Source organism: Rutidosis leptorrhynchoides, chromosome 1 (assembly GCF_046630445.1).
Source record: "Rutidosis leptorrhynchoides isolate AG116_Rl617_1_P2 chromosome 1, CSIRO_AGI_Rlap_v1, whole genome shotgun sequence".
NCBI lineage: Eukaryota > Viridiplantae > Streptophyta > Magnoliopsida > Asterales > Asteraceae > Rutidosis > Rutidosis leptorrhynchoides.
Window position 1 is genome coordinate 518,040,458 of NC_092333.1, and position 17,424 is coordinate 518,057,881.

The 17,424-nt window shown below is 36.1% G+C and overlaps 2 protein-coding genes across 2 annotated transcripts; one reads left to right on the forward strand and one right to left on the reverse strand.

Moving 5' to 3' along the window:
* Nucleotides 1-5,408: 5,408 nt before the first annotated feature.
* On the forward strand, nt 5,409-5,954 carry LOC139841714 (uncharacterized). Its single transcript, XM_071831920.1, has one exon. The coding sequence runs from the start codon at nt 5,409-5,411 to the stop codon at nt 5,952-5,954; it is 546 nt and encodes a 181-aa protein (XP_071688021.1).
* Nucleotides 5,955-12,735: 6,781 nt separating this feature from the next.
* LOC139876781 (probably inactive leucine-rich repeat receptor-like protein kinase At5g06940) lies at nt 12,736-15,550 on the reverse strand. Its single transcript, XM_071864155.1, has 2 exons — nt 13,261-15,550; nt 12,736-13,180 (listed from the first exon to the last, which is right to left on the reverse strand). The coding sequence occupies exons 1-2, from the start codon at nt 15,548-15,550 to the stop codon at nt 12,864-12,866; spliced, it is 2,607 nt and encodes an 868-aa protein (XP_071720256.1). The 3' UTR covers nt 12,736-12,863.
* Between the last annotated feature and the right edge of the window lie 1,874 nt (nt 15,551-17,424).

The window sequence follows — 17,424 nt, forward strand, 5'->3', positions numbered from 1 at the left end:
AGACATGCAAAATTTATTTGTAGATAGAGGATAATTTACCAACCCCTTAAAAGTAATTACCACCAACCATGAAATTGTACTACTTTTTTATGAATACATTACCATTTTCAATGAAATTCTTAAGGGTTATTATTAAAATATTTTTTAATTTAATTAAGGATTTTTGTATTTGTAGCTTTAAGAGTGAGTTAATTTATGGTAGTTATTTGTAGAGAATAACTACTTATCATCAAGTTACAAATAATCATTGTTTTTGAGGATAGTCTGAAGGCTATTTTTAGATATTTTCTTTTTTAATCACCTCCATTTGTGAAATTTGTTTTGTTTGGGAGATGGGTAACTGTTTTTGACCATTTTTTTCACTTAAACGAATAAATTATGGTAAGTGTCACAATAAACAGTTAATAACCTTCCCTCCAAGATTATCAACATTACGAAGATCTCTTATTTTTGATAATTATCTGCCCAAAAAAGGAAAGCCCAATTTTCTTTCCATGAATTAACTTTTTAAAGCATGAGGGTAGCTGTTACATTTTAAGTAAAATGGTTCTTCTATATATTTTAATTGACATTATCATTAAATTATGGGAAATGATTAGTAAATCGATAAAAATTATTCATAAAAAATTATTCATTTACCGTAAAATATGTTTTAGATGATTATACAACACACGTCACTAATGCTTGCGGGACTAGTGCAGGTACTTTTGCGACTAAATATCTTGGAATTCCCATTGGGTCGAATATGAATTTTATTTCAAATTGGGAGTCACTTTTAGATAAGTACCGGTCTAAATTATCTTCTTGGAAAGCGTGCCTTATTTCATCCGGCGGACGACTAACGTTGGTTAAATCGGTTATGAGAAGCCTCGGTATATACTTGCTTTCATTATTCAAATGTCCTAAAAAAGTATTAAATTTACTTGAGTCCATTAGAGCTAGATTTTTTTGGGGCGGTAGCGAGTCGGATAAAAAGATGTCGTGGGTGAAATGGGACAAAGTTTTGGCTTCGTTTGATAATGGCGGATTGAATATTGGGAGTTTAAAAGCGTTTAATATTGCACTCGTCCTCAAATGGAAGTGGAGATATCTCACTAAACCCGACGACCTATGGGTGAAAATAATAAAATCTATCCATGGCCATAATTTCGATAAGGTCCAAAATTATTCGGGTGCTTGGTCCAACATTGTATCGTCTAGCATTAAACATACTACCATTGGTAATGTTCCATCTAATCTGTTTAGTTTACAAGTCGGCAGTGGAGCGAATATTAGCTTTTGGCATGATCTCTGGTGCGGGAACGATACCCTAGCTAATCGGTACAATCGACTGTATCACTTGGATGTTAATAAGAACGATTCGATTGCAAACAAATATAGAAATGGCGATTGGAACTGGTCATGGTCCAGGGAGCATCTCGGGTCCAGACAATCACAGCTTCTCGACTCGCTGGTCCAAGATATCAGATTTGTGACTATTTCAGACCGAACCGATTGTTGGTCATGTTCGGTTTCGGCAGACGGCATGTACACCGTTAAAAATGTACGAGATCACATAGACCACAAAATCCTTCCTGTTTCGAATTGTAAGACATGTTGGTATAAGTTTCTTCCTAGAAAAGTCAATGTGTTTCTTTGGAGGTTTAGGCTCGATTCGTTATCAGTTCGTTGGAATCTTTCAGCTAAAGGAATCGATATCAACTCTGTTGTTTGCCCAGTTTGCACTAATGGAGTTGAGACTAGTGATCATCTATTTTTCCGTTGTTCGTTGGCCTCGGATCTTTGGCGTCTTGTACGGGTGTGGTTGAATTGTAATTTGCTCCTTTGTCATCATGGGAAACGTTCATTGTTTGGTTAGAGGGGGTTAATTTATCAAGTGTTCAAAAGAAAAAAGTGATAGCTTCCGTTGTTACTCTTTTATGGGTGTTATGGCGATTTCGAAACGGCGTAGTTTTTAAAGATGCTTTTTGTAATAGAGATAGTCTTTTTCATGTAACTAGATTATTTTCTTTTTGTTGGTTAAATCATAGAGGCAAGTTAGTTTCTAATTGGAACACTTGGCTCTCTATGCCTTTGTAATTTCTCCCTTAGCGCCTTGCTAGGGAGCGTGTTTCTTCTATATATTTTATTCTTTGGCCGTAAAAAAAAGCATATTTAATATTGTGTGAATAATTAAAAAAAAAAATTAATGACAACCCTAAAAACTGTCATTAAGAAGTTAAGACATGCAAGTTGCACTTGTACATTAATAAAAGTCAACCACTCTCTAAGAAATAGTCACCTCATGCAGTGGCGGAACTTGAACCGAGTACAGATGGAGCGACTTTAAAAATTTAATAAATTTTTCATTGTCAGCAGGGGTAAATACTAAAAAACCTTATTTTTTAGTAAAATTTTCAATTTTTAGTGTAAAAATTTTTTCCCGTTAAATCCAGGTGAGGCGGATACCCACTCCGGAGTACAGTATCTTCCGCCAATGACCTCATTTACCATCTTTTTTTTTTGCATTAATTTTATTCTTAATGACATTAGAAAATTTCATAAAAAGAATATTGTGTGAATAATTTTGATACCGTACGAATTATCACTCTTATAAACTTAAACTATACATATAGATTGATATTTTTAATGGTTAAATTTTTTATTTTTATTTTTTTTGGCATAAAAATGGATGTGATAGTATTAAAGAGAGATCTTCATCAAAGCAATGAAGACTATAAAAGGGATACAATGACGGAGGTGAACTCGGTCATGAGAAAGTAATACAAATGAGTCACAATTCTCCTATAAACATAATAAAATTGGGTTATACTCCCATACATAGGGTGTGTTTGGCGCGTAGCTTATTGGAGCTTATGAAAGCTTATGAGAGCTTAAGCTTATGATTTTAATAAGCTCCAAGTCATAAGCTTCGTTTGGCAGACAAAAAAAATAGAGCTTATGAAAATCATAAGCTCTGAAAAAATAAGCTACTTGAAGTAGCTTATGAAAAAAGTAGAGCTTATGAATTGAAAAATAAGCTCCAGCTAGTTTACCAAACATTTATAAAAAATAATAAGCTCCAGCTACCAGCTTCGAAAATAAGCTCCAGCTCCAACTCCTTCTCATAAGCTCCAGCTCCAGCTCCAGCTCCAGCTATAAGCTCCAGCTACTTTCGTCCAAACACACCCATAAAGAATGAATGCCGTGGCAAAAATTGAGGTTTGTGACCCAAAGAAAAACCTTTAGCTTGATGTTACGAACGACAACCGTATGACATGTGAATTTGCCGTTAAATATGCAATCGTTCCTTGCCATCCATACGGCCCAAACAGTAGCGGGTCCAATCAATTTTCAAAACTTTGAAGCTTTAATACCCATTCCGAAATAACAATCAAAAGAGAAATCTTCAATCGAACCCGGAAGAACCTGACGAATGTTCCACCATCTAAATAATTCCGCCCAAATATTATATGACCACTTGCAATGTAATAAAATATGATTGATAGTTTCTACCTCTTCCATACACCATATGCAAAGTGTGGCTATCTATCTAAAAAAAGAAAAAAAATGACCACCAAATCCTCTCAACCTTTCAACCCCACCTTCCCAAACTCCATCCCAATTTATCCTAACCAAAACTACTTTCAATCATCCAACTCTAAATATACCAAGAATCAGTCACGATTCTCACAAAAGTCCACCATTTTTTTTGGGAATCTATCACGTTTTACCAACCCTTCAACTATCCGAAATTTTTTGCAAGAATTTGGCACCGTTTTGAGTCTTTCTTGGAGAAAGGATCGAACTTTTGCCTTTGTGAAACTCCAAAATATTAAGCAGGCTTCCAATGTTATTGAGTCAATTAATGGCAAGATCATCAATGGAATGAGACTTACAGTGGGCTACGCGAAGAAGGATTTGAATACAGTTTCTTCTAACAAACCTTCTCATCCGATTAATAATAAAGCAAACTCATGTGTCCCTGCCATCAACCTGTCAAGCAATCCAGAAGTATGCAAACGATTCCAGCTTACGGCTCTTATTGTTGATAAAAATCCGATCACAGCCATTAAGTTGTTTAAGTGGCTTAAAGGGCGTTTCATCGCGATAGATTCGGTTTCGGCGTGGGGTCTCTTTGGGTACATTGTCCAATGTTCGGATGAAGAGAGTTATAAGAGAATGACGATGGGACCTTCTTTGAATGAAGATGAATTTCTTGAGGTTATTCCGATGAGTAACCGCAAGCTTAAGTTTTCAAGATTTGTTAAAGTAGCGATGTCTGGTATACCATTTGAGTGTGTCTCTCCTAACTGTTCCATTGAAGTCGCCAATAATTTTGGAAGAGTTCTTCATATTAATAGAAATTCTTATAATCTCAAATGTGCCGATGTCGTATTCGCTCTTGTCGAAGTCTTTAATCCAGGACCTATCGATAAGATGGTCACTGCAAATATTGACAATTGTTCATCTTGTAGCTTATGGGTGGAGGAGGTTAACTATAGTGAAGAGATCGAAATTATCCCAGATGAAGCTATTGTAGAATATAATTCTATATTAAAGCTTTCCATTGAAGCTTCAATTGATTTGAAAAATGATGCCCAAGATGAAGCTCCGGTGCCGGAAGTCCTTCAACAGAAAGCAGAAAAAGCACCGGTTGAGCCAAGGGAAGAAGGAGAGATAAAAGAATCCGTTAACAATTTGAATTTTAAAACACCTTCAAAAGTCAACTTTCATGTGGATGTGCATAACTCTATTGAAAAGGTAGCTAAAGCTGTTTTGTCTCAAAAGGATAAGAGGTGTGGGTCTTGTTTTGTGGCAGAAGATATCAAAAGGACGATCTTCAAATCTAGTGATAAGGATGGTATACCTGACACTTTGGCTAACAAAAACAATCATCCATCGTCTGTGGACCCGTGCAATTCTCAAAAAACTCCTTTTACTTTTATACAAAATGACTATCCAGTCCTTGAACAAATCTCTCCAATTTCTCCACATCCTTCCAATATCCAAGACACTTCTGAGCCAAAAATAAAATCCTTTATTGATAATGATATCTCTTTTTCTGCAAAAGTTAGTGAAAAAACTATCACTAATGGGATCTTGAACGATTCGTGCACTGGTAATTCTAGTAAAGTTGGTTGCAGTTCATCTTCAAGAAAGAAAGAAATTCATCTCCAACCTAGGGTTGCAACCAATAACAGAGGTAAGGAGAAAGGTTGCAAATGGATTGACGAAATTGCCAATTTAGCCGACAAGTTTGATACTACAAGTGAAATTAATTACGTTTTCAGTCAGGGTACTTCAAATTTACAACAAGTGAGTGGCGGTTTCGGTAACAAGAAGCTATCCTACACAGAGGAGTTGTACAATTTTGGTATTTTAATGGGAGACATGGCGGAAGATACACCTGAAAAACCATCAAGGCAATGAGGCTCGCCTCATGGAACATCCGCGGCCTAGGCAACAAGTCTAGAGGTCGTTTGGCGGGTGCAATTGTGAATCGTTTTCAATTACATTTCTTTGCAATTCAAGAGACAATGGTGAATGATGTAGGTCTTCCTGTGTTAAATGAAATATGGAAACATTATGCATTTGATACAATCCAAGTTCAAGCAAGTGGTAGATCCGGCGGTCTTTTATCAAGTTGGAGGACGGATGTTTTTTCCTTAGTTATGGCATGGAAAAGAAAAAATTGGATTGCCACCATATTGAGGTATTCTCCTTCCAATAACGTGATACTTATTGTTAATGTTTACGCTCCTCTACAAGAAAGTAAGAAAAAGATCTTGTGGGCTCAACTTTGTTCTATTGCCCGTATATGGCCGGGTCCGTTATGTTTTATGGGTGACTTTAACTCGGTATGTTGCCCGGGAGAACGTTTAAGAGAAAATATTGACCTTGTGAGCATTGCTAACTTTAAGGATTTTATTAATAATGCTTCTTTGTTTGACTTACCGTTGTCAAATGATTAATTCACATGGGAAGGGCCTAGCGGGAAATTTTCTCGAATTGATAGGATGTTGGTTAATCATGCTTGGTTCAATCTTTGGGCTGATGCCATCCTTCAAATTGTCCAAACGGATTCATATGATCACAAACCGATGGTATGGGGTAAAAAATTGTGTTCTTGGGGTTCTAAACCGTTCCGGTTCAACAATTTGTGGTTTGAGAAGAAAGGTTTCTTAGAATTTTGTGAGACCAAATGGGATGGCTTTCATGTTGTCGGGTGGGCTGCTTTCATTATGAATAAAAAAATGCGGTTGCTTAAAAGTGAATTGAAAATTTGGAAGGCATCTCAAAGTGATCAAGATTCTCTAGATCTTAAGCTTTGTGAAGATGAAATTAGATGGCTAAAAAACTGTTTTAAATTGAATGACTTAACTGAGATCGAGGTGGCCTCTTTAGCTTCGTTAAAATTTATTAAAAAGAGGCTGTCTGTTCGGATTGAGTCTAAGCGTAGATTGCAGTCTCGGTTTCTTTGGCTAAAGCTTGGTGACAAAAATTCAAAGTTTTTTCATATCGTTTCGCGTATAAGACAACAATCTTCGTACATTGCGGGTTTGAAAATCAATGATTCTTGGGAAGAGGATCCTTCCATTGTCAAACAATATGCTGTGCAATTTTTTGAATCTCTTTTCACAGCTCCTGATAGGCCTGCTCATGCCATTGATATGAATTGGGCCAATCTGTGTTTGGGCCGTGTTCCAGCAGTCTGTTTGCCAGGCCTTGAAGCCCAGTTTACTCCGGATGAAATTGTGAATGTCATTAAGGGATTTGATGGTAATAAAGCGCCGGGCCCGGATGGTTTTTCTTTGCAATTTTTCAAAAAGTCATGGTTTTTTCTTGAAGAATCTATAATGGATATGTTCGAACAATTCCATTCCAATCCGACTTTTCCAAAAGGTTTTAATTCTTCCTTTATTGTGTTAATTCCAAAAAACAACTCCGCTAAAAGTATTGAGCATTTACGCCCCATAAGTCTCTTAAACGCCCCGTATAAAATCATTGCAAAAACTTTAGCTAATCGATTAAAACGGGTTATTCCTTTTATCATTAGTGAAAATCAAAACGGGTTTGTTCCCTCGAGGTTATTAATGGACGGGGTTATGGTTGTTAGTGAAGTTGTTCATTTGGCGAAAAAAAAGAAAAAACCGATTCTTCTTTTGAAAATAGACTTTTCTAAAGCCTATGATTGTGTGTCACACGAGTTTCTTCTCATGGTTCTTCATCAAATGGGATTCGGGTCCAAATTTATTGCATGGGTTAAGACTTGTATTTCAAATATTAATTTTTCGGTCCTCTTGAATGGTTCTCCCTCCCGTGAAGGCGTTATGAAGCGTGGTTTGCGACAAGGAGATCCACTTTCTCCTTTCTTGTTTATTATTGTTGCGGAAGTTTTAAGTAAATTGCTTTCTCGAGATCTAGCTAACGGAGAACTAGAAGGGGTTCGTGTTGGTTCAAACTTATTAATTAATCACTCTCAATTTGCCGATGATACCATCATCTTTGCTCAACCAAACATGAAAGAGCTTAATCGCATCAAACATATTATGCAAGAGTTTTTTCTTCACTCCGGGTTACAAATTAACGCTTGCAAGACTACCTTATACGGTATTCATGTGTCTAGGGAGGATATGAGAGCCTTTTCGGCTATCTTTGATTGCAAAATTGGTGTCTTTCCTCTAGAATACCTTGGTATTCCTATTGGGTTGAGTAGAGGAAAAATTTCAATGTGGGATCCGATTATTTCTAAGTTCAAACGTAAGTTAGCCGGGTGGAAAGGTCGATGTCTATCTTTCGGGGGGAGACTTGTCATGATAAACGCGGTCATATCCAATCTCCCTCTTCATTTTATGTCCATCTACAAAGCCCCTTTAGCCATTATAAAACAACTTGAAAGATATCGTAGAAATTTTCTTTGGAGTGGTGATTGCCTAAAAAAGAAAACTTGTTTGGTCAAATGGGATGCGGTTTGCTTACCTAAAGAGCTAGGTGGTTTGGGTATAACTCCCCTCCGGGTGAAAAATCTTGCAATGCTTGCAAAGTGGTGGGCTCGGTTAAATTCCAACAAGCAATTTTTATGGAAATCCATTGTGGTTTCCTCGTTTGGTCCTTCGTTTCGAGGTAAAATTAGGAATAACGTTTCTTCTTTACAAAACTCGCAACTATCTCCTATTTGGAGAGATTTGATAAATCTTCAAAAGATCGAAGCCGCACAAGGTATTGTTGGTCCTAATATTTGGAAGTGGAAATTAGGGGACGGGGCTAGTATTTTATTTTGGTATGATGCTTGGGCCGATGGTCGTATTTTAAAAGACGAATTTCCTTCCTTATTTTTCATTTGTCGCCATAAGTTCCAATGTGTTAATAAATTTCGCTTCCCTGTTAGCATTGGTGCACGTCAGTTGGGATGGTATCTTCATTTGGCACTCCCTCTGTCCAACTTTAATTTATGTAAGACGCAAGAACTTAATGTTTTGTTGTCAAAATTTCGCTTGGTGGATTCTGTGGGGGACCATCTTTCATGGGCTGCAAGCCCAATTGACTCTTACTCCGTTGCTGATGCAGTGAAGATTTTGTTGCAATCGTCTAAGATTGAAGCGCCCGTGTGGCCTAAGGTTATTTGGGGTAATATTGTTCCTTCAAAGATTATGGTTTTTCATTGGTTAGCTATTAAAAATAGCATACCCGTTAAAGACGTGTTAGCAAAAAGAAAAATTTTGCCTTCTAACGTGTCTACTTTATGCGTTTGGTGTATGGTAGAAGTTGAGACCATTGAACATTTGTTACTTCATTGCAAATGGTCTTCATGTATTGGGGCGGATTTATTTCGATGGTGGAACATTCGTTGGATCATGCCAAGGTCAATTATCGAGTTTTCATTTGATTGGTATTATGGCATGGGTATTAAGGCCTCGAAGTTTTGGAAAATGATTGGGCCCGCGACTATATGGGCCATTTGGACGGCTAGAAATGACGTTATTTTCAATGGCAAACTTGCTTGTCGGTCTAATGTCGTTCGGAACATCAAGCTTAAGGTTTTCTTATGGGCGTCAAATCTTAAGTTGGTGCACGGGTTGCAAGCGTATGTTTGGGAGCAAAATCCATTTTTGCTTTGTATTTAGCTTTTTTGTTTCTTGATGTATCCTTCTTTTGTATTGTGTTCTTGTACAGGTAACCTTCATTGCTTTGATGAAGTTATCGTGTGTTTTAATAATATTTGCTCTTCTTTGCCAAAAAAAAAAAAAAATGCAAAGTGTAGATTGATTAGAAGGTAAGATACGGCGTTGAGCTAAAACATCTTTAACGAGAATACTATCACGAATTGAAAGCGAATGAAATAGCATATGGTTAAAATTACACATAATATTGAAGACAAGTTGACTTTTTTTTTTTTAATGTGGGGTAGTTGGTCTTGTGATTAATCATCTTTATATATGTACTTAATTTGTCCACATGGTATTCAACTTCAATTCATTTCCCACCATCCTCTAACATCCTCTCAAGTCTCAACCAAACATGAAAACCAATTTGGTTTGTTTTTTCTTACTATTTCTGGGCTTCATGTTATCTGCAACTGCATCAAGTAAGCTATTTTCCCTTTTATTCTTTTATTTTTCATGTATGTATAGATCTGATTACAAGTTACTCGTATTACATAAGCATGACATCAAGCTTTTGAATTAGAATAAGAAACTGAATTAAGTTACTACTATGACTTCACCTTAATCTTTTGTTTGCCTTCCTCCCAAATTGAAATTGTTAATATCTTTTTGTTGGTTTTGGTTTATGAACAGGAAATCTTGAATGGATTAAAAAAGAAGTTGCACTTCAAGAAATACATTTTCAGGTTCTTTTTCTCTCTTAACTACCTGAAGTATATTAAATATTTATAGTTGGAACTTGGAAGTAATTAGTCCCACAAAACAAAGAAAATCTAATAATAATATAAAAGGCTTAATTCATAAATATAAATATAAATATATAAAAATAATAAAAAATATAAATATAAAAGGCTTAATCCATTTGCAGCTAAGTAATGCTCCATAACAATAACAAATGTTTACAAATTTCAAATAGTCAGTTGAATTGTCGATCTTTTTTTAGAAATAATACCAACACGTTGAATTTTAGGAAAAAATTTAGTAGAAGGGTTGTGACTAAACATGATAATCGAGAGGTTGTTATTTGCTAACGAAAATAAACGAGAAGGGGATGCAGTGCAATTTTGCAAATAAGTGAGGTTCGTTTGACGTCATAATTTAATCATCAACAGTACCCGCCAATTCATCTATACTGGCAGTGGCCCTTTAGTGAGAGTAAGGTGTGTAAATGAGTCGAACATCACAAAGTATTCGAGCTTGATTTGTCAAAACCTCGATTTAAGCTGAGCTTAAATGAGTTTGAAGTCAAGCTTGAACATACTATGGAGCTCGGTTAATAAATGAGTCTGAACTCTTTACATTAAGCTTAAAAAGGCTCACTAGCGTAAATGAGTTTTTCATTTATACATATAAATCATCATAAATTACTATTATTATTATTATTATTATTATTATTATTATTATTATATTATTATTATTATTATTATTATTATTATTATTATTATTATTATTATTATAAACTTAAAAGTATTAAAACTTACAAAAAATTAGTGGGAAGCCTAGAGACAATCTGAGCCCCTCACCTCTAGCAATAGCAAAACCTATCCTAGTAAAAATATGAGCAGCAGCACCGGCACCAATATCTTGCGCCATCGAACTCTTCTGAACCCGCTTTAGCAAAGAAACAGCATCCTTTTCTAATTCCCCAAGGGAAGAAAATGAGAAAGGAATGAAACCATAACTAATCGCCTGACAGCTAGATTCGTACTTGACCCGCTTCCGACGAGCCGCATCAACCACAGCACGTCCAGGGACAAAGTCAGAAAGCCCAGACTGTGTCAAAGGAGAAGACCCTGTCAAGTCAACACAAACATCGCGACCACAATCCCAGGAATAAAGTAACACGTCTGCAGGTCTGAGGGCCCTGTCGTTCCCTCCAGACAACCCAATGTCAACCTCCTTTCTCGCTGAAATCCCATATCGATAACAAACATCAACAAGGGAATCCCGAACAACATTATGTCGATGCTTAATACCCACCATACCAGCACAAGACACCGCGTGATCCCCGAAAATATCCCCAGTAAAAACCCTTGAACAGGCAGAGCATGCCGTCGAGATAGAGAACAATGGAACACCCAACCGGTAGCACAACACACATCGGTAAGTCTTTGCGTTCATCGTCTGACCCAACCCCAAAATAGGGACTGCCCTTAGCCAAGCAGAGGTGTGATCACCCTGCTGCGATTTTCATAAGGCCGATTGTCGGGGAGATAATGAAAAAGTGGATTCTGCAGAAGCGGTAACCTTTGTGAAATAAACATCTGCCAATTTCTTCATGAGTATGGGGGCAGCGACCTCACTCTGATTACCTAAAATATCAAACCCAACCGTTTTATTAAACAGACCCAATGCATCTTCAAAAGCACGACCAAGACCAACAATACCCGCATGACGTAGGAGCTTGGTCTGCAACCCAGCAGACTGTAATCGAGAAGCCAGAAAAGCATAATGACGAACATCTCCCGCAGAATAAACACCAAGCCCTCCAAATGCAAATGGCAAGGTGGCAAGCCGCCACTGCCAATCACCAAACCCAGGCCCTGAAGCAGTAACAATACGCTCCAAGGAAGATCGAAGGGCTCCATCGAAAGCGCGTTGAGCCGCGTTGAAATTATTATTATTATCATCATCATCATCATCATCATCATCATCATCATCATCATCATCATCATCATCATCATCATCATCTAAACAATATTATATATAAGCAAGTAGAAGTTGAGGTGAACTCGAGTTTGTATAATTTCAAACGAGCCGGGTATAAGCTTAGTATATTAAGCTCGAAACTAATCGAGCTCGACTCGGCTTATTTACGCCTCTAGTAGGGAGTACGTGGGTATAAGAATGATTTTCATTTCATTATTATGTATTCATTAATAATTAATAATTTATCTATATTATACAGTTTGAATGTAGCGTAACAAAATAAGAGAAGCCCATGAATAGGAAGGTTGTCGGTTCGAGTCTTATACGAGACAATTATATACATCTTTCAGTTTGTATATATATACATTGAAAGTTAGGATAAAAATGATTTACTGCAATGTCAACAGTTGGTAACTTTATGGATATTATATACATATGTAATACGGAGCATGTAATACGTGAAACAAACACGACCTTAATTTCAAACCTACTGATAAGTATTTTCTTACTACATCAATGCACTTTGTACATTTATGTTATTTGAGTCTACATGTGATCTGTTACTTGATGCAAGTCCCTATTAGGATGATGCCTTAATGCCTTATGTTCTTACCATATAATACTTTGTAATATATGTTTAATTTCAAGACTTTTTGGACAATTGTAGGACAAAATACATACGGGCAATTATGAAGAGAGCATGGAGTTCGATGAACCAACGAGAAGATTGGCTTATGAAAACATGGATTATGGAGGGACCGGTGCAAATGATCACCATGATCCCAAGAGCCCCGGAAGACCTTAATTCTATACACCCTAAACTATTGTAAATCATTCAACAAATAAGAGTATGGATTAGTGTGATCTATAGTTGTTATACTTTTGTAGCCGTATATTTGTGAAAAACTGAAACAACGTGTGTGCTTATAGTTTTGACTTATATCTCAAAATTTGATCATAAACTTAAAAACGGAAGGATACAAACTAAGGTAATTTACATACATAAACTATATGGTTTCTGTTTTGGCGCACACACTAAACCGACACAATAAAACTAAGAACACGAGTTTATAATCCAAGAGACTGAAGGGCTACAACCACTTCACCCATAGAAGGTCGTTTCTCTGGCGTAACTGATGTGCATTGTAAAGCAATTTCAAGCATTCTCAAAGCATTTTGTTTGCAAGAACTTGAAATGTTCGGGTCAAGAACTTGAATTGACCCGTTATTAATGTTGACTTTTCTTCTCACCCATTTTACCACATCAACTGTCTCTTCACCTGACTCCATTGGATTAGCTTCCCGACCCGTTATCAGTTCCATCAAGATCACACCAAACCCATAAGTGTCCATTTGTTCTGTAGCCTTTTTGTTATACCCAAATTCTACAGTCAAATAGTTTTGCAAAAAATTAGCATCTAAACTAGGATAACACAAAAACTATCATTATGTATTGGATGTATACCTGGTGCTATGTAACATGAAGATCCGGATTGTGAAGCCAATGACGATTGGAACACATTTTCACCTAAAATACGCTCCAATGCAAAATCGGTAAGCTTAGGCTCAAATTGTGAGTCTAAAAGCACGTTTCTTGATTTAACGTTTCTATGAAGCAAATGTGGAATATAGTCTTTGTGAAGATAAGTCAATCCTTGTGCAACCCCAACAGCAATTTTCAAACGAACAGGCCATGCCAACTTAAAATCACCATTATTGATCAAATCACCAAGACTCCCTTTTTCCATACTTTCATATATCAAAAAGATTGAATCTTTTGAATGGCAAAACCCCAAGATTCTAATAATGTTCTTGTGCCTGATTTTTGCTAATGTTTTCACTTCACTTTTCAAAGTTTTGAAAGATTGGTTTCTGAAAGTTGGCATCTTTTTAACGGCTATGAGCTCATTACTAGGCAACTTCACAATGTGAACTTTACCAAAAGCTCCTGAACTACTTATGGAAGCCTTTTCATCCATGGCCATGATCAAATCTTGCTTGGTAACTCGAATTGGATAAAAGAAAACGGATCTCCATTTACCCGTTTCAGAATTTTGATCAGAAGATCTACGAATAACGAAAAACACAAATGCCACACTAAGAATTCCAACTATCACAGCTAGAGAAATTAATGCACTAGTTACTTTTGATATGCCAATTTTGTGGTTGGAAACATCTTTTGGACACGAACTAGACAATCGAGAAACACATAGTTCAGGGTTTCCTTGTACGTCTAAAGCAGGAAGGCCCGATATTAAAGAAGATGGAACTCGACCGGATAATCTATTGAAAGAAACATTAAAAAGCGCGAGTTTCAAATTTTGCAGCTCAAGTGGGATTTCACCAGTAAGATTGTTGTGAGAAAGATCAAGGTAAGTTAACACAGGCAAATTTCCTAATGATTTTGGAATTTGACCAACCAAATTGTTATCTGATAAAGATAAAGAAACCAACTTTTTACACTGTTTTAGCTCTGGGATTTCACCTGTAAGGTAATTGTGAGAAAAATTGATGATACTCATCACGGGCGAATCACAAAAGTTCGGTGGAAGTTCGCCGTATAAGCCATTAAGAGAAGCTGAAAATCTATACAAGCTTTTAATCAAGCCAAGACCATGAGGGATTTTGCTAATGAAGCTATTGTTATCTATTTTAACTTGTTCTAGTTGAGAAGCTATTGATATAGAATCGGGAATTTCACCAGAAAATCGATTGTTTTCGGCTCTAATAACTTTAATTTTAGGCAATGACCATAACTTATTTGGGAAAACCCCATGAAACCCATTGTTCTGAAGCTCTAAGCTTTCAAGATTCAAGCAACTAGCTAAAGATGAATTTGATAATGTTCCATTGAAAAAGTTTGTATGAAGGCTAAGACTTTTTAGTCCATTGGATTCACAAATCCCATTTGGGAAATATCCAAAAAGATTATTCTGTGAAACATCAAAAGAAACCAACTTTTTTCCCATTCTTGAAGGTAAGACACCTGTAAGATTGTTCTGAGACAGGTCAACAATAGTCAAACCTTCCAAATTAACAATGGAATTTGGTATTTCACCATAAAAACCAGATCTTTGCAACAGAAGTTGTTCAAGCTTCAAAAGCTTTCCAATATCAATAGGAACCTCACTTTCCAGAAAAGGGTTTAGTGACAAATCAAGAATTATCAACTCTGTAAAATTACCAAAAACATTTGGTACACTCCCTGATAACAAATTATTACCAAGATTAATAACTTGAAGATTCACTAATGACCCAACCCCATCTGGGATCTTTCCTTCAACATGGTTTTTGCTCAAATCAAGAAACTTTATTGATTTAAACTGAGAAATCTGATCAGGGATTGTACCCCAGATGAGATTATTACTTAAATTTAAAGTATTCAAAGACTCACATTGAGATAAATGCAAAGGAATAGGTTGGTTAAAGATATTATCAGCTAAATTAAGAGTAACAAGATTAGTGAGTTGACAAATGGATGGTGAGATTTGACCTGAAAGATTAAGATTTTGAAGAACAACAGATGATACAGAGTTGGTTGTTGTGCAAGTGACACCAGTCCAGTTACAATGGTGTGTGGTGGTTGTGTTAGACCATGATGAAAGGTGGTTCATTGGATCATCAATAGTGGACTTAAAGTTTAACAAAATATCAGATTCTGATATTGTTGTTGATGAAGATGTTCTTGCATAAATGGTGAAAATTAGGATGAATGTAAGCTTGAGTTTAAGTGAGAGTGTGCAGTGAGAAGCCATTGGAGAATGAAGACAGGTAGTAAATTTTTTGACTTTATTAAATGTTGGATATGGAATAAAAATGAATCCGTGAAGTGAGAGTGACATTTTACTTGTAATATAGTAAGCTACTGTAGTAATTAAAAATAATTATAGTTTAATTAATAATAATAATAATAATTTGATAAGAAGGACAGTATTTGTCTTTTTGTATGTAGTATGTATGTACCCGTGAAAAGCTATAGAGGGAGAGTATCCTTGTGTCTTTTTATTATTCTCTTGATTTTTTCCATTCTTTATGATTAAAAAAAGATGTTTTTGTTTGTTATATGTAGCTTTTACTCAAAACATTATGGATATTATCAAGCAACGTGCAGTGAACAAAGATTGTAAACACAATGTATAGTCATTGTTAAACACTGTTTTTTTTTGTTTCATTATCAATTATTCAAAGTTATAAATGATATGTCATCCGATTAGCAGTTATAAATGATACGAATACCGGATAATGATGTTAAGGTAATTATATGTCTCCGGATAAGAATATCCTTGACCGGAGGGGCATCGGCAATAGCTCAAGAGGCAATTTGACGTGTTCAATGGTTAGTTGTTTGCAAGTTCAATTTTTTTTTTTTTTAAACAAGAAAACCCTCCTATGAACAAGCATATTGGCTCCCCCATAGAGGGTAAAACCTGAGGTAATCAAATTCCTCGAGCGCGAGACCTAGTACTAGGTGATATGTCATTGATGGCAGTGGTTCAATCATCATTTTGTCCTAAAAGGAAGTACTGATATTATTAAGGATAAAGATTGAGTACAATATTTTCCTATTATATCTATATTTAGTTCCATGTAATTAGGAAAGTTGTTGTATTGTATTCCTATATAATGTATCATTCTATCAATAATACAATTATGATTTAATTTCAAATCTCTACATGGTATCAGGAGGAAATCGGTCCTAAACCCTAAAACAGCCGATTCCTTTGCTTCTCTTCCAATCGGCAACCTATTCTTCATCTTCTCCAACCGGTGTACAACTCTCACCAATGTCTACTCACACAATCCCTAATGATGCGGATCCTAAAACCCCCATCATCATTGTTACCCTCACTAACGTTATCAAACTATCATCCGTTAACTATAACTCGTGGAAGTTTCAAGTCCATACTATCCTAGATGGCTACGAATTATTCAAATACTTGGATGGTTCGTGTCCACAACCTGCTGCTATCATCACAGCCGAAGGTAACTCCGCTCCTAATCTGGCTCATCAGAGTTGGGTTCGACAGGATCGACTCTTATTTGGAGCACTCATCGGCACACTTGAACAACATATAGTTCCACTCGTTGCAACAACCACCACAACCAAAGAGATGTGGGACACTCTTACGAGCACTTTTGCAAGTACCTCACGTGGCCACATCAAACAACTCAAGATGAAACTCAAAAACCTCACCAAAGGTCCGCATCAAAGGACCCGTTCATATACATTATAAACGATTCACAATAGTTGATTTCATTGCGAGGTATTTAACCTCTATATGATACATTTTACAAACATTGCATTCGTTTTTAAAAGACAAACTTTCTTTACGTCGAAAGTTGGCGGCATGCATACCATTTCATAATATATCCAACTATAATTGACTTAATAATAATCTTGATGAACTCAGCGACTCGAATGCAACGTCTTTTGAAATATGTCATGAATGACTCCAAGTAATATCTCTAAAATGAGCAAATGCACAGCGGAAGATTTCTTTCATACCTGAGAATAAACATGCTTAAAAGTGTCAACCAAAAGGTTGGTGAGTTCATTAGTTTATTATCAATAATCAATTCATAATTTTAATAGACCACAAGATTTTCGTTTAAACAATACACATAACCT